General features: G+C 39.5%; 1 protein-coding gene across 14 annotated transcripts in view; it reads left to right on the top strand.

The window, feature by feature from the left end:
- UNC80 (unc-80 homolog, NALCN channel complex subunit) overlaps positions 1-17,838 on the top strand; it is a 187,430-nt gene that overhangs the window by 150,483 nt on the left and 19,109 nt on the right. For all 14 annotated transcript variants that reach the window (XM_033111946.1, XM_033111945.1, XM_033111944.1 and 11 more), the window contains 10 exons: positions 1,085-1,177; positions 2,577-2,612; positions 2,960-3,178; positions 8,236-8,436; positions 10,592-10,715; positions 11,670-11,795; positions 13,020-13,143; positions 13,864-14,070; positions 16,238-16,422; positions 17,005-17,170. In XM_033111946.1, the coding sequence (XP_032967837.1) occupies positions 1,085-1,177; positions 2,577-2,612; positions 2,960-3,178; positions 8,236-8,436; positions 10,592-10,715; positions 11,670-11,795; positions 13,020-13,143; positions 13,864-14,070; positions 16,238-16,422; positions 17,005-17,170 (1,481 nt within the window). The remainder of the gene's footprint in view (positions 1-1,084; positions 1,178-2,576; positions 2,613-2,959; positions 3,179-8,235; positions 8,437-10,591; positions 10,716-11,669; positions 11,796-13,019; positions 13,144-13,863; positions 14,071-16,237; positions 16,423-17,004; positions 17,171-17,838) is intronic.

The following is a 17,838-nucleotide window of genomic DNA, read 5'->3' as shown; positions in this document are numbered from 1 at the left end:
TCCAAGCTGTTTCACAATTTTGGCAGAATCCAATATCATGCAGCTTTAGGTCTTTTCCTTCTGACTGTCAGCCAGGGACCACGCTCTGCTTTTAGAAGTCACCTGCCTTCTCATCACTATCTTCCATCTAGCAATGGTACCTTGAGTCCCCATGCTTTGAATCTCTTTGACCCTAGTGAGAAAAAAAAAAAAAAAATCTCTGCTTTTTAAAGGCTGGTGTGATTAGATTAGGCCTGGCCAGGTAATCTCCCTTTTGCCATATAATGTAACATAAGCACTGGAATAACACCCAGGGGTGAGGGATTTGGGGCCATCTTTAAATTCTGCCTCCACAGCAAAGCACAGAAAGAGAAGGTCTGGTGTGATTGTTTAAAGCTTCCTCACTTTCCAACCACAGAAAATCAGAGCAACAAATCTTAAAGGGTTTATCCAAGCAATTGCTTTGAAAAGCTGCATCTCCATGTCTTAAAAGTTGATACAGAGGCAAAATTTACCTAATATTTAAAGTGAACACTGCATCTATAAAATGAGATGATTCAAAGAAATTTCTAAGCATCTTAATTACTGACTTATAATAGACACTAATTTACTCACTTCCCTGGGTAATCTGAGGTATAATTTTGACTAGAAAGATTCTTTTGTTCCTTTGTAGTTTCTCAGAAAAAAATAGAGTGGTTGATTATGGTGTAGGTGGCCAAAATGGTGTGTAGACCTTTACCTTTTACTTGTTATCTAGAATGGTGAACATCCTGGTACCTGTAGAATTGAAAACAAGTGAGCTCTTAACTCTTACTTAATCAGTACAGACTTAGAAGCCTGATTTCATAAATGTCTGGTTTGAAGAATCAGTTTATTACTCAGAACCAGGTGGAAGACATTAAATCATGGTTAGCTGATAGACCCTTGGGAATCAACTTTAAAGTGCCTCTCAGAACGGAGACAGCAAAAGAATGTGACAGAAAAGCCCAAAGCTAGATAGTGTGTCCTTTAGAGATTCCACCTTAAAACTTATGTGAGCTTCTATAACGTGAAGATTTCATTAATGTTTTTACTTCTGTTGCGGTGGTTACTGTCATTGCTGCAGGCCCATGACAGCCCCACAGATGAGTAGGTGTGACCAAGGTCATAAAGGGACCACCACAGCCAATCACACCATGTCGTCTGGGGTGAACACCAGGTAATTTACCTGCCTTATTCTTCTATGGTCTCTCAATTTCATACAACCTGAATCTCGGCTGTTGGGAATGAAAGGAATCCTAAAATTAGTCAATGTTAAGTGTGAAAATCTCCAAGGAAAAGGAAAGAAGGTGAGAGTTTAGAGTTCAAGAAAATAACCAAGGCTTCTTTTGAAAATGTCAGAGAGAAATCCAAGCGACCTTCGTAAATTGGCATTTGTGTCCGTTTGTTTGCATGGATATACAAAATGTTCTCTGCCTCCTGGGTGGTCTTTGAACTATTCCAGTGTTGTTTCATTTGCCTCCAAGAAAAAGGCAAATAAAACAATAATAATCAGGAGGTGGTTTCTCATTCCAGGGCAGTTATGCAGAGTCAACTTTCTTTCATCTGGACAGATTTTCCACAGACATTTCATCCAAAGTGCCTTAGGCCCTTAAATGATGCTTTCATGGTCTTTGACTTAATCTCCTTCCCTGTTTTGGTGTAACTCAGACACTTTAATATTTCACCTGCTTCATTCTGTCTGTGTTAACCCCTAAATACTCTAATACACACACACACACACACACACACACACACACACACACACACACAGTTTACACATAATTAGCTTCTTCCTGAAGGAAGTTTTAAGATAGGGCAAACCCAAAGTCAGTTTGAAGGTTCTCTTTTCCCAGTATGGAGTATTTAGCAGGAAGATCGTAAGGAGAAACTAATTTTCCAGTTTTTTTGAAGCACATTTAAAGTCTGTATCATTATTTATGTAAAGTTAGTTTATGTAAATTTCCTGCTCATTATACATATACAGTTATATTAAAAATAAAACAAATTCTAAACTCAACTATAAGTTACCTGATGTGATAGTTAACTCATGCCTCGATTTCTTACATGGAGAAAAAATGATTATAATTTAAGTGATATTTAGGGGCTAGATTCAACTACTAGATGAAAGGTGAATGGAAAAAAAGGCTTCTAAAGTTCTATTATCAATCGGTCATAAAGCAATGCATCTCCATGACTGAAAGACAGTCAGCCATATTTCTTCCTCTGATCACAAAGAGAGCATATGGTATTATAACTATAACTTAGATTTACTTTACTTTCAAAGTTTTCAAAAATTCCCCTCATTTGGCTATATTCCACGAATTTATATGTGCTTTTATATCTTCAACAAATTATATGGCAATGAAACAACTTTCATAGTATCTATAATTGCAGCATATGTGGCAGCCAAATGAAAGCTAAAGATTCTATATTTTAGGATTACTATATGTGTATTTGTGAGTTTATCAAAATGTATAGCTTTGAGGGCTTTTCATAAGAAAAGTCCTTAAGAAGCCCCACCACAGGGCCCCTGGTCTTGCTCTGATAGTTATGCAAACTGTTTTTCTTACTCCCAGGTACCAGGAACAAGGAGCCAAACTGCACTTTATCAGGTATGGAAAGACAGCTGTAATTTCATACTAATTCTGACATTTTGTGATGATTGCCTGTGAGCTGGGTTAGTTCCATTAGATATAATTAATGGATAGCGTATTATTTCTGGGTAAATCCTCAGGAACTGGCTAATGTAAAGCCACTACAATTTAGGATGGTGATCTCCTTTAGGATGATAAACTTCCTTTATCCTTTAGTTGAGTTTTTCCTAGGCCCCACCCTACTGATTCATTAACATTTATATAATGAAGGAATCGTATATTTTTCTTCGGCGTGATACCCTCTTCTCAGAGTTGCCATACACACACATTTTCAGGCTTCCAGTTAACCTTTTATAATTCTCCAGGGAAAACCTTCACTTGCTGGAGGAAGGGCAAGGCCTTCCCAGAGAGGAACTGGATGAACGAATTGCTCGGGAGGAGTTCAGAAGACCCCGGGAGTCCCTGCTGAATATTTGCACAGAATTCTACAAGCACTGCGGGCCAAGGCTGAAGATCTTACAAAACCTGGCTGGGGAACCACGGGTCACCGCTCTGGAACTACTGGATGTGAAGTCCCACATGAGGTACTGTTCTTGTTTTCCTTGCCCCTGAGTGTGGACACAGCTTGGGCCATCTGTTTGAGATGTGGGTAGGGGGAGGAAGAATCCCCAGGATAAGAACGTGGGATACTCAGAATGATTTGTTTCCTGTGGCTTCGATGCATATTGTACAAGGCCCTCTGGGAAAACATATTGTAAGTTCGTCAAAAAGGATCTCAGAGTGGAGGGGGTGGGGGGGAAGTGCTCTTAAAGACAAAAGCACAGTCCCTGTATTTGACCCTCAATCAAGAGAGCGAAAGGGAAATTTCATCACCCATCACCTGCATTCATAGAAAAGTAGCCTTCTTCCAAGTACTGTTTACTGCCCGGATACAAACTTTTCACAAGAATTGAATGTTTCCTCTTTATTATTTTACATGAAAAATGCATTACTGATTTCTGTTCCAGAACTTGCTCTGCCCCTACACCACCTAAGGAAGGAAAGTGAGCGGTTTTAGCTCTGAGCCACACTTGGCTTGGGTCTGAATCTGCTTTACGCTTTATGCGAATTGTGCATGGTAGCCTTCCAATGTTTCAAAACAGTACCCCAGGTAAAAATTCTGAACTGGATGGTGCCAGTCATCATTTCAAAATTTTAACTCCTGATGTGCCAGAAAGAGGCCCTAGAATTGCATATCTGAGCCCTCATATTTCCTTCTTCCTATAGAGATGCCATCTCACTTGTTACTCTAATTATAAAGGCTGTGTTTGCATTTTCAAATTCCTTAGAAGGACCATGATTCCAGAGAAACTTCCATTCAGATTTCCAACAATTGTAAAGGGGCATAAAACTTTCTTGAAAGGAAAATTCCACGGGTAACAAAAATATTCGCTTGAAAAGTTTAGCATATCTATAAAGCTAAAGATAGACTTAGGTTCTAGCCATTCAGAAATAACATTGCTGTTTGGCAAAACATGCCAACTTCCTGATTATTGACTTTGTTGTTTTTTTTTTCTTCTTAAAATTATCCCTTAAAAATTTTGGAATGTACTAAATGAGGGAAAAGCTAGAAATATATAGAGAACACAGGCCCTTTCTCCTCCAGGCTAATTTCACATTCTCTGAGACGTTGACACACCCAGAATTCCAGAGCTTTACACTCCCCGCTGTGCAGTAATAGGGAAGAGCTTATTTCACACGGAGAATTTCAGCTCTTGCATTGGGAAAGGGGAGGAAAGTTTGGAGTGTTAAGATCCCGTTGCCATAGCAACCCAGTGCTTCATTCAGTCCATCCCCCTTCTTTTCCTACTGATCATGGCTAGCCGATCTAAGTAATTCTGTGAACAGAGAAACATCCATTTCCAGAGTCAGATAATCACTACTGCTGACAGCCATTTTGTGGCAGAAAGTGGAAAAGATTTCTGAAAGATAGATATTGTGAGAGAGACAGATTGAGAGAGAGAGAGACAGAGAGAGACCTTGATTATAGGTTAGTAACCGTCCTATAACTTGACCATCTGTATCTATACTTTTGAAGGCATTTGGAGGGAGGGGAAAGGATGAGTCAGAGTGGCCTGGAGCTCCCTCTAGAGCACAAACCCTATTAAAGGTTGAATGAGCTGTAGTTCAAATGATTTCGCTGGGTGCCTTGCTCTGAGTTAGTTAATAGAGTCCAGTAGATACTAACGCTAATGAAAATGATCCAAATATGGACTTCCAAGCCCCCTCCAGGATCTCTAGATCACTTTGAAATACATTGGAATGTACTTTTTTAAGAGTTAATAAAGACATTGAAATAGATTCCCCGTTTCCCCCAGCCCCCAACCCCCCCAAAAAAGAACGATCTAAATACTAAGCTAGATAGTGGGGATGTAAAATAATGTCCTGGTCTTCAACATAATCACAGTCCAATACAAGAGGCACACCTAGAAAATAACTATAACGCAGTGTTGCTAGTACTATATGTCACATGGGTATTTATGTATTTATCATTTTTCAAAGTACTTGAGGCAACTTAGAAAATTACATGATACAAAGGGATAGAATATACAAATTAGAGCGTCAGAACAATGTGGAAAATTCAGGTAAATAATTATGTTTCTGATAAGATTAGCACAGGGAATCCATATGACTTGATCACAGTAGATGCTCTTCATGAATCATAAATTCGACTTTGAGCATCTGAGTTATCAAAGCAATGAAAGGGAAATGATCAATTAAAAACTCATAGTGTTAATAAAATAAAAACAACTAGGTGTTTGGTAAAACATTACTTTTTTAAAATACAAAGAACAAGAAATGTCTCCTGGTTGGTGTTAAAAGGAAAGAGTGGTGGGATGAACAATGTCCTCAACAACATCCCATAATAGATAAAGTGCCAGTTTCCTATGGCCAGATGCCTGTTGGTCCTGAAAGTTGCCATAACGTCATAATGGGATCCAGCCAACAGCGATCTCTCTGGAGCCAGGATAATGTCATTCAAGAGCACAGTTATTTCATGGCCTGGATCTACTGGCGGGTAGGCAAAATTTTTACTGCCAGGAAATAGACTAAATGTTCTCTATTAATGCAATTTCTCACAATAAGCTGTTGATAAAAATGGACCTGGCCACGATCTCTGGCCAGAGATACTCTGTGTTGCTGAATAGGGGCAGATCCGTATACTTTGACCCTACACCAATCAACAGGTATAATTAAGGTTTTCTCTTATAAAAAATATACACATTTGGGTATATGCAGAAGTCAGAGCTAAATATATACATTTTGGAATTGTGGGCATGTAGGTGCTGTTTAAAGTCATAAGAATGGATCGTATAACTCAAGGAGAGAGGGTTGATTTAAAAAAAACAAAAACAAATGGGATGATATAAAACATAGAAGAGACATTCTCAAGAAATATTTGATTTGAGCCAAAGAGCCAAGAAGCAGTATTGAGGCAATATATACGCCTGCACTTGCAAAATGCATGGTTGACTGCAAGGCTCTCTCAGGGAAAACATTCTTGATTAGATAGTCTCTGCCCTAAAGGAATTTATTGCCTCATTTGACCAACTCAGAGCTGCCAAAGCAGCAGGATAGTAGGATAGTAAGCTCTGCAAATTCTCTCCTCTCTCTCTCTCTCTCACCCTCTCTTTGGCCCTCTTCCTCTTCCCCTTCCTCTCCTCCCCTCCCTACCTCTCTACAGCTTCCCCTCTCCTTTCTCCCTTTCCCTCTCAAGAGGAAAATCTCTTCTGTTCTCATTAGGAAAGGATCATAGGAACGAATGTTTTTTACCAAGAGGCTATTCATGTGATAGTACAGCAAAAAAACTGTATTAAAGGAAATTTTTGTTTTATGCTTAAAGCAAATTCATTTTGTAAAATGATCAGGGATTAGAGAAATTCAGGTAATAATCTGTAAAGTGACTCAAATTCAGTTCTAAATATTGTTTCAAGATTAAAATAGATTGATAATTTCTCAATGTTACATATAAAATAATAAGGGAAAAGAAATATGTGCGTATAGGTATACATTTATCTGTCATACACACAACCTGAAAAGTAAAGAATTATTTTCTGTGTGTCACCTTTGTGAGAAAAAGATAAACAAAAGAATCAACAGGCTGTTTAAAATGATTTTTTTTAAAAACATTTTTTTTATTATTGGGGAAGGGGAATAGGACTTGTGGTTGAGAGCCTGTGCTCCAACCAACTGAGCCATCCGGGAGCTCAGCGGCAGCTCATCTCAAGGTGCCGTGTTCAATTTTAGTTGCAGGGGGCACAGCCCACCATCCCTTGCGGGACTCAAGGAGTTGAACCGGCAACCTTGTGGTTGAGAGCCCACTGGCCCATGTGGGAATCGAACCTGTAGCCTTCGGAGTTAGGAGCATGGAGCTCTAACTGCCTGAACCACCGGGCCGGCCCTAAAATGATTTTTTAAAAACATGCACATTCACACACAATTTCCAGAAGGACAATGTAAATGTTCAATATGGAGAGAAGACTAGTGGGAATGAAGAAACAATAACTATTTCTTGACAATGAAGGGTTGCCATGGAGAAGATGGACTGAATTCAAGCTTCCAGACTAAGCATAGGAGAAAGAAACTGAGGGAACTTGGGAACAAAGTATGGAGCGCTTTTTACATTGTAGACCTCCAAAGATGGGATGAACTGCCTTGGAGTTGCTTTGGATTTAATTTTTTCAGATGATCTCAATTCAACAAGAGAAATGTTGACTGAAATTGACCTGTGGGCTACTTAGGCATCAGGAATGTCAATATTTACCCATTTATGAGTAGTGAATTCTCCATCCTTGGCACTAGTCAGATGGGGTAGAGCAATTCGAGTGTTAGAGATGCAGTAGCTTGGCTCTGATTCCTAAACCGGAGTGCTTGTCAGAGTCTCCTGGGGAGCTCTTAAACTGTAGTTCCTTTTAGGCATTTATTCTCTCTCCTGGAGTAATCAAAAAGAAATTTCTCCATATTAAAATGATGCAGTTAATACATGAGAAGAGTAATGATGCAATATTACCATGGTACTCCGTCTAATAAATTAATGGATCTGTGTAATGATCACTAGTGGCAGCTGACATAAAAAGAGTGACCACAAAAAGAAAAAAGAAAAAAAAGTGACCACTAGGAGTCATGTGACAAATAGGAGTCATGAGCCTCCTGATGAAAGTACACATCTCCTGTGAAGTACACTTACCAGAAAATCAAAACCTACTTTGATCTAGCCCCTAGATCTAACTACCAATTGAATTAAATATGGGGACAGTGGGATAGATTAAATGACGCTACAGAGATTTAACCAGCAAAATCCAGAGTGCAGGAAATGCTACAGGACAAACAGCTAATTTCTTCAACAAATAAATTATAAGATGTCCAAAATAAAGAGCAGGCTAGGAGGAACCTACAAATTAGAAAGAGTTAAAAAACATATCAACCAATTGAAATTTATGGACCTCATTTTATCCTGATTTTTTTTTAAGTTTGTTTAAAAATTATGAGATAATGTGCCAGAATGTTCTTAGTTCAGGAATTTGGTGTATTGGAAGGGGGTTGATTGACATGGAAAATTTTTATTGTGGCATTCTATGCTTAAATATGAAAAACATTTTAGGTTGGCAGAAATTGCACACTCCCTTCTGAAGCTGGCACCATACGACACCCAGACGATGGAGAGCCGTGGGCTTCGACGCTACATCATGGAAATGCTACCCATTACTGACTGGACAGCTGAGGCTGTGAGGCCGGCCCTGATCCTCATTTTAAAGAGATTGGATAGAATGTTCAACAAAATTCATAAGATGCCTACTTTGAGGTGAGGAGGTCTCCTAGTCAGCTGTTGATATTGCAAGCCTCAGAGTTAGGGCTTATCGTGTTTTTTTTTAAAGTAGTGGATCAATCTGGAGTTGATTGAGTAGCTTGAAAGTTTTCTGTTGGTATATGTGCATAGCAAATCAGATATATGAATGCACAAGTAGCAGGATCTACATTTAGAGGAAATAACATATTCTTTAAAAATATATATTTACCTTGAAAAATCTATTCTTTTCTCAGCTATTATGTTCCTAATCTGCCACACATGGGAATTCGATGTATATCCTTCAGTTCCTTTGGAAATAAGGCAGGGTATGCCTTCTAAATAAAACAACTAAGGAAAGAAGCAAAATTAATTTGATGTTCAAGAAATACTGTATTTTATGTAACAATTTAGAGAAATGCCACGCTTTACAATAATCAGCCAAGCAGCAGCTGAAAAGTTCCCAGGATTGATAACAAATACCTAATTTTCATCTTTTCATCTAATTCGAATGGTACTAAATGACTCTTATCACCACCTAATCTCCATTCAGTGGCCTGAAATATCCAGCGGTAGGCTTCTTCTGAGCGGATGACTCTCAACTGGTCTGTCTACCTAGAGATCTGAGCCCTGTTTGAAAATCCTTAGCCATAGTGAGCAGATAGTTCAACTGATAAATAAAACCCACTAACCTGGAAATTTCAAGTTTCGGTTAGTGAGAACATTTTCTGTCCTTTTAAACTAAACCCAAAATCACTGTAACTCTTAAGAATTTGTAGTGCTTAGTGTGTATTTGTCAGAACCTTTTCAGGTTTTAGCCTATGCTCATCTTCATTTATGCAGCCATCAGGAGTGGTTGAATTTATACAAAAGAATTTGAAAGATTTAATTCTGATAACTGATGGTTTGTTCCCATATTCTTGCATACCATGATGATGAATGCCTATACATTATTTCAAGGTTATTTATTTCAGTGGCCTGGCAATGCTTGTCCTTAAAGCACTCCTATGTTCTTGACCGGTCTCAATGGAACATTTGTGCCTCTTGGCAAATGGCCAGTCTTCTAAGCCTTACAAGGGTGTGTCAAAATAAATTATTTTTCTTAAATAATTTTGTATCTAAAGATATTAATCATCTCCACAGAATAACTCAATTGTCGTATAATTAAGCCCAATTATAAAGAACATCGTGCTTCCTAAAAAGTAGATTTCTGGATTAATGCATAGACTTGGTCAGTTGGAGGCAATTTTCTTGGGGTGCATGCTGCGAATTTGGGGTTGCTTTGGATTTAATTTCTTCAGATGATCTCAATTCAATAAGAGAAATGTTGACTGAACTTGGCCTGTGGGTTACTTAGGCCTCAGGAATGTCAATATATACCCGTTAATGAACATTTCCATTTTGTCATTGCAGATATTTCATTTTGGTAGGAAATACAAGCTGAGAAATTATTTCCAGTATAGTATTTGGAAATAGTATTGCTATCAGTAAAGGCCAACCTGTTTATTTGGGGGCCACAAAGATGACTGTTGTGGTATTGAGACAATTACAGGACTGACTTTTATTACAGAAAATCCCATGTTCATCTAATTGGGTTAAACTACTGAAGAAAGTAGCCAAAAAAATATCACTTCTTAGGAGGCAAAGAAAGAACACTTTAAATAGACTATTTTTTTGTAATGTGATCTTTTTGGCAGGTGTTAAGCCACATAAATCCAATTAGTTGTAGTCTGGTTTAAAAGCTGATGAGATCAACTGTAGTTGGATTAAGTAGATTTCAGAAATGCAGCCTGGGGTCAGATTAGTTCCATGGGAGTAATTACCCATGTGATGGGTTTCCTGAAATGGTAGTCTCATCCCCTCTCTCAAAGTTAAAACCAGAGGACTTAAAATGCAACCCATTCATCATCTCTGTTTTTTCTTCAATAGATTTTGTCTCATTAGTCGAGTGGGGCAGGAGTGCCTCTGCCACGTTTTCAGTATCTTCTTCCTTTCCCAGTGTGCTCTGTACTTTTGGAACAACATGGGTAAATTTCATCCCGTGTGAAGCACTTTGTTGTCTCAGACTCCCATCCTGTCTTAGATGGCGTCAGAATCACTGTCTCAATCACTTGTTTCAGACCGGTCTCCAGAAGGGAGCCAAGCTGCTAATGGCTCCTATATTGTATTCCAGGCGACAGGTTGAGTGGGAGCCTGCCAGCAATTTGATTGAAGGGGTTTGTTTGACACTTCAGAGGCAGCCAATCATATCCTTCCTGCCTCACCTTAGGTCACTGATCAATGTCTGTGTCAATCTGGTGAGTAGCCAAGTGGCAATCTTATGAAATTTTGCAAAATTTAACTCTGCTTTTGACTTCTCTGAATCGAAGATTTACAGGTCAACCACTTTGTGCCCCACCTACCCATGAAAACAGACCGCTCAGGTGACATTGAAAATAGTGAGGTGTATTTCAAGGTGGTACGTGGGGAGACCCAGGGATTCATCCCTACACGGTGTGCTGCTTCCCACGCACTACTTTGACAATTCACCTCTTCAAGTTGCGCTGAGAGTTGAGGGCTGCCAGTTGGAGAGTGGGGTGGCGGAGACTACACAATTGGCTAGAAGTTGATGTAGTCTAGGGTGGGAGAGTTTAAAATGCAAAGAGGATTTTTTTTTTTCCTGTTTTAGTGCAAAATGACACTATGAGTTGGCCAGTCTAGAATTTACGTGAAGAAGAAAAAAATTATCATTTATGTAATATCTAGAGTCTGGTCTCAACAAGGTTTTGTACGATGTGGAAACCATGTTAGAGCATTTCATTGAATAGGATCTGCTGCTTAACTAGTTGAGCAATAAATCTGTAGTTGGAATGCCTAGTGCAAATAGAGCTGTTGCCATCATCATTGTTGTCAGCATTTACTCCATCAAAGTATCTTGACTACATTCCTTTGAGTCTACAAGTGTGTCCAGTCTCCTGATTAGAATAGTTTCTGGTTCATCTCTCATTATTTACATAGTTAGCTATAAACAACATTCTACAAAACCTTGGCTGAATCCAGTGTAATGTTTGATCTGACTCCAGACATTACGTGCCTTGAGAAGAAGGCAACGAGAACAGATTGAAAGTAACATGCCCAACCTTCAAATTATTATTATTAGTAGTAGTAGTATCATTATTATTATTATTATTATTATTAACTGAGACTCCCTTACTACGGTTGCATGAAATTGCAATAGTCAAGGCTGGTCATGTGCTTTGTTTGTATTTCAGGTGATGGGAGTGGTAGGACCTTCCAGTGTTGCTGATGGATTACCCCTTCTTCATCTCAGCCCTTATCTCTCACCACCTCTGCCCTTCAGCACAGCTGTTGTCCGGCTTGTAGCATTGCAGATACAGGTGTGACTGCCTTACCTGTTTGTCACGCTCATTAAGTTGCTGGTTGAGGCACCAGATCACGGTGTTCTCTTTTTGTTTTCTGCAAAGGCTGGGCAAAATCTGTGAAACAGAAGTGTAAACATCTCCAAACTTTTACAGGTTTGGAGCTTCAGCCCTGAGCTTGGCCCTAAGTTGTGCTTCTGTAATTCTTCTTGAGATCTCAAAAATAGCAGAGTCATTTAGTCCTGCCACAACCTTGGGAACCACTTCAGTCATGTAAAATGTATGCAGATACCTTAGGAAAATAATGGTTTACAGATAATCAGCTCATAAGTATTAATTAAAAGACAGCAATATTCAAAGTCTGGTTTTAAATTATTTGCAGAAAGAATTACAATATAAAATTCTTTTCAAATGTTATTACGAGACTTTGAATATTTTAATTTTCTTTAATGATTGTGGGTTGACTATTGTGGGTGATTTTTCCTTTATTCTCCCAATTATTTTATTTCTTAAAATTGAAATAATCTTTCCCAAAGCAAAAAGTGCAGAATGCCAATTCCCCTGGGTGTAATTTTAGAGTGTGGTGAATCATCAGAAAGCTCTGTGACCAATGGGAAGTATACAACTGATGTAAATGGATAATAGATCCATCCATTATCTGACAAACACGCTTGGTGGTCCATCATCCAGAGAATGGGTAGGTGACAGAAAATAAATTAAGCAAGACCTGTGGCTATCAAGCAGAAGCAAAGGAATCACATCCCTAAAGAGATACATTTTAGTAACCTGTGCACAGAGGTCATTTCTTTCTCTCTGTATTGCCTATTGCTTTCTGATTTGGAGTAGGCCTTATGTAGGGGTCAGAGAACTTTTAAATAACTCCCAAATGGAACAATGGCAATTTCTCATTTTCTTCCTTTCCTTTTGCCTCTAAAATGTTTATTGGTGGGCGCATGGAGAAAATGAATGGGGAAATGTGGATGGTTTTGTATCAGAGACCATAATTTTTCATTTAATATTCAAGACATTGATGTTTTTTAGGTATTTAGCTCTCAATTATGTCAAGCAAATGGTAAAGTATCAGTTTTGAGTGAATCGTGTGTGCTGCACAGATGACAATTGAACTCATAGTTTGCAGGAGCAGCCAGCAGGGAGTCACGGTCTCCATCATGCTGTGTTAAAACAAACATACTGAATGGGTGTGGGGGTCAATTAATCTTTTTCTCTATCATTGCTGCACAGGCTTTAAAAGAAGATTTCCCTTTAAGCCATGTGATCTCCCCATTCACCAATCAAGAGCGAAGGGAGGGAATGCTTTTAAATCTACTCATCCCATTTGTGCTCACAGTAGGATCTGGAAGCAAAGGTCTGATTAATTTAACTACAGGAAATGTATCATTGTTGTGTTTTCTTAAATGTCAGGCTTTTATTTCTCTTTCCTTTTCCCTTGAAGGCCATCACTGAAGTCAGTCTGATTGATTTAAACAGGGTTACACTAGGAAATAGATTTTTGTCTTTCTTTTCAGCTTAGCTACCCTGGGTCAAGAGTTTCTCTGCTCCACTTCTTGGAAGATGCATTCTATTTAAAATCATTTTAGTACAGCAAAACTCAGGGGTCCTTTGTTTCAGTTAACAAACTGGTATTAATTGAAGTACAATATGAGGTGAATTGACAGGAGAATGGACTTTATAACCTTCCACCACTGGGTTTAGCATAAATCCTGCCACTGCCATTAAATTCCAATATATTTTCATTACTCTTCCTTCTTGGGGGATTTTTCTTTTAGGAAAAGTTTATATCAGATGTAAAGACAGTACGTTATGAGTATCTGAGCAGAAAAACAAAGGAGATGGAAATGGTCAGCGGGAGATGTGGCTAAGAACACAAGTCCTTGGGTGCTGACTATGGAGAAAACACCGCTATTGTCTAGAGGAGGCGCTGTGCTTGGTGGGGAAAACACTGCATTTCTAGAGTGTTCTAGTTTGGAATTGGAAAGAGAGCTGGATTTTTCTGTGTCTGATGTGGAAAGTCTGCCTCGTGACTAGCTTTCCTTGCCGCTTCCCCTTTCCGAACTCTGCCCCTCAGATAGCCCATGGCTGGAGCAGCCCGAGGTGCAGCTGCTACTACAGACGGTCATTAACGTGCTGTTGCCTCCGCGGATTATTAGCACATCCAGGAGCAAGAACTTCATGGTGGAGAGCTCCCCCGCCCACTGCTCCACTCCCGGGGATGCAGGGAAAGACTTGCGCAGGGAAGGGCTGGCAGAGTCCACCAGCCAAGCAGCATACTTGGGTGGGTACACTCTCCACTGTCTCCTCTCTCTCTCTCTGTCTCTCTGTCTCTCTCTGTCTGTCTGTCTCTCTCTCTCTCTCTCTCTATATATATATGTATGTATGTATGTATGTATGTATTATATATGTATATATGAATTATATGTATGTGTATGTAGGCATGTGTATGTATATGTATACGAGGTCTGACAATTAAGTCCGCGAACTTTCCATCTTGCGGAAAGTTGGAGAACTGAATTGTCCGATCTCGGATACATAGTGCTTATTTATGTTCCACTTTGACTCAAAAAATATTTTAAAAAACCTCAATCACAAAAGTATTTCAAGAAGCCATTTGAGTAAAAAGCATCCCCCTTGCAAGAGTCTGGTTTCTTTCAGTAAACATATGCCAAGAAAACAAAGTACGTTCATATCTGTGATGCCTAAATTACTTGGTTATTTTTGTAACAGTGTCTGTCTGGGCCTTGTCTCTTGGACAAAGCCTTGCATGAGGTTTGGGGTTGCACAGAGGATAATGGAGAAAAAGGGTTTCACATGTAACACAAAGATAGGAAAAAACACTAGACAAGTAACTATTTTTAGTTCTCTCTACTTTCTGCCTCTTTAATGAAGGCGGATCCTTTGGTCAGCCAAGCTACTGGACCTCTATTTTACATTTATTTTCACATTTATTTTGAGCATTACTGTACACTAAGTGGTGTTTTCTATACTTGACATCATCATCACACTGAACCTCACAACAACTCTAAGAAGTAAATGTTCTTCTCATTTTCGGAGTGAAGCACCTAAAGCCCAGAAAAGTTGAGTCACTTACCTAGTCACACAGTTAACAGTGGCAGAGCCAAATCTCAAATCCAAGCCACCTGGTACCAGAGTCCCTATTCTTGAGCCCTTTGTTATCCTGTGAGTGTGTTGTGCTGATAGAGGTGAAAGTAGAAAGCAGGATGGCAGAAACCCAGAGAAGGCTAACGGGCACATAACAGTACAAATGTCACCAGGATCAGGGTAGAGAAAGAGGAGTGTTGCTTTTTGTTCATTTGTTTGTTTAGTTGAGGGAGAGGAATTGAGATGAGTGATTGCTAAGAAAAGTGATATTTTGTGGAGGGAGATGGGTAAAGAAGAATTTTACAACATCTCTCTTTCTGTGTCATGTGGCATGGTTTTCCCCTGGAAGTGCCCTAAGTGGTAAAGGCATGTGTGACTCTTGAGGACTTTAGGGAGTTGGATTTGTGTGTGTCTTTTAGTTGCTGAGATGGACCTTAAGATGGGCCCCATAAGGCCCAGGTTCCCTTGACTGTTTCATGGCAGACTCTGTGGGGAGAGCTGGGGTGGCAGAGGAAGCTCCTGCTAACCTTTGATATCACATCTTTACAATATTCTGGTTTGCCGTGACACACTGGTTGGGAAATCTGCTTCCTGGAAAAAAAAAATAAGAAAGAGAAAAGTAGATTGTGACATGGCTGCCAGAATCTGGGAAGAAAGAGATATTGTAAAAGAAATCAAACAGGGTTTAGTAATAGACATAATATGCAATAAGAGTGTGGGGGGAAGTGGGAAGGTGTTATTTTATCTGGAAGGATATACTCAAACACACCTACTGGTTACCTCTGGGGAGCAGTTTAGGTGGGATCCTAAAGGGAGCTGGGAAAGGGAATCACTTTGCTTTTAGTTGTACATTTATGCGTGGTTTGATTTTACTTTTAATAACAAGACTATATTATTTCTATGCTTAAAAGAAAAACAATATTTTAAAACACCCACGTTGCAGTTTAGGATGTCAGTGATATGCTGGTATTACCATAAAGCCACCATGATAAAAATTTTGGAAAGCAAAATACTAGCTACACATCATGTTTATAACATATTTCCTTTCAATTCTATAAACTGATTTGCTCTGCATTTTCCAAAATAGCAGTTAAATATACCTAGGAAAGGTATTTGTATTCTCCTAATCAGAATCAAAACATGTTCACCACACAAATTTTTGTCTTGCTATCAGAACACTCTTGCTCAGGAGTACATGTAAGTTTTTGGAACCATGGAGAGAGTTTAGAAATTTAGTCAATGTTCTGATGCAGAAAGGGCTGAGGGTGTGGGCAGCTGGGCGTGGGCTGGGTTCCTTGAGGTACAAGTCTGCAGGCTCACGGTCCTCTCTTCCTGGTGTGAAGCGCTGAAGGTGATTCTCGTCTGCTTTGAGAGGCAGCTGGGAAGCCAGTGGTACTGGCTAAGCCTCCAGGTGAAGGAAATGGCCCTGCGAAAGGTGGGAGGCCTGGCCCTGTGGGACTTCCTGGACTTCATCGTGCGGACCCGAATACCCATCTTCGTGCTCTTGCGCCCTTTCATCCAATGCAAGGTGTGTTGTGGACGTCTCCTCCCAGAGGTGACAAGCCCCACATATGTGCTGCTTTCCAGATTAAGGCAGTATTACTGCAGCAGTACTCATGGGACTCACTACAGCAAATTCGTTAATACCAAGCTTGGTGAGGAAACAGCTCAAAAATATATCCTAGAGGATAAAATTTCATGTTAGAAGTACCTTCCCAGTCTATAGAACTTTGCCTTCTCCCCACTCACCTCCTCCCCTCATCCCCCCAAAAAAGATGGACCCAGTGGAAAATGTTCTTTCTTTAGTGGCATGACTGAGATCTGATTTTAAATGAACGTGAAAAAGATAAGATAGTTAAAGCACTTTTTTTTTTTCCCTCTGAGACCCTCAGTATTCACCCGTCCTTTAATTCTTTTCATCCCCTGATTTCCTGGGGCATGATTCAAAGCAATGTATCGATTAAGCACTTCCTGTTTAAAGCACTCTTCTAAAAACTTCATACGCATTACCTCATGTAATCCTCACAACCACTTATGACATAGGTACAATAAGTAGTCCATTTCACAGATGGGAAAATTAAGGACCTGAGCATCTCTGCCTTCCTTCCAGCTTCTGGCCCAACCCGCAGAGAATCATGAAGAGCTTTCTGCCCGGCAACATATTGCTGACCAGCTGGAGCGGCGCTTCATTCCACGCCCTCTGTGTAAGAGCTCCCTCATTGCCGAGTTCAACAGTGAACTAAAAATTCTAAAAGAGGCTGTTCATAGTGGATCAGGTGAGTGTGCATTGGGTTTTTTCAATGGGTTTGACCAATGGCATTTTCCACCTGCAGGGAATGCCCTTGTCCAGGTTACCCCTCTTTTTGGAACCATGTGCAAGTTAGCTATTCCGATACTCAGGTACCTAAGACCATGTGATCACTGTCAACAACAAAACAAATCAAGGGAGTATCATCTGAATTTAATTTTACTCCTTTTCTAAACATCTTCTACAATTTTCATTTCCGTAGTTAAGCTCTTTCTTGAATATTTAACTGGAAAGAAAGTATTTTAAATTCTTGCCTGAAATTTTTTTTTTTTTTTGAAAAGGAGAAAGAGGACTCCCATTCACTGAGCACCTATTATATGGTAGATGATTTCATAGGTGTTATTTTATTTAATCCACACAAATACCTGCCAGGTGCATAACTGAAATTCCATTTATAAAATGAGGAAACAGATTCAATAGAGGAGAAGTAACTTACACACCTGACAGTGACAACAGTGAGGGGACTTAAAAGCAGGTCTGTATGATTGATTATAAAGCCTTTAACTTTTCACAGATTGGAGGGAAAGGGGATTGAATCAGAACTGGCAGATGAGGAGGTACTTGGTTTACATAATTGACAAGATTTTCTTTGGGAATGCCTTTACTTTTTACGATTACGTTAACAGATTACTGAGA

This window comes from Rhinolophus ferrumequinum, chromosome 8 (assembly GCF_004115265.2).
Source record: "Rhinolophus ferrumequinum isolate MPI-CBG mRhiFer1 chromosome 8, mRhiFer1_v1.p, whole genome shotgun sequence".
Lineage (NCBI taxonomy): Eukaryota > Metazoa > Chordata > Mammalia > Chiroptera > Rhinolophidae > Rhinolophus > Rhinolophus ferrumequinum.
Note: the sequence above shows the minus strand (reverse complement) of the source record. Positions and strands in the feature narration are given on the sequence as shown.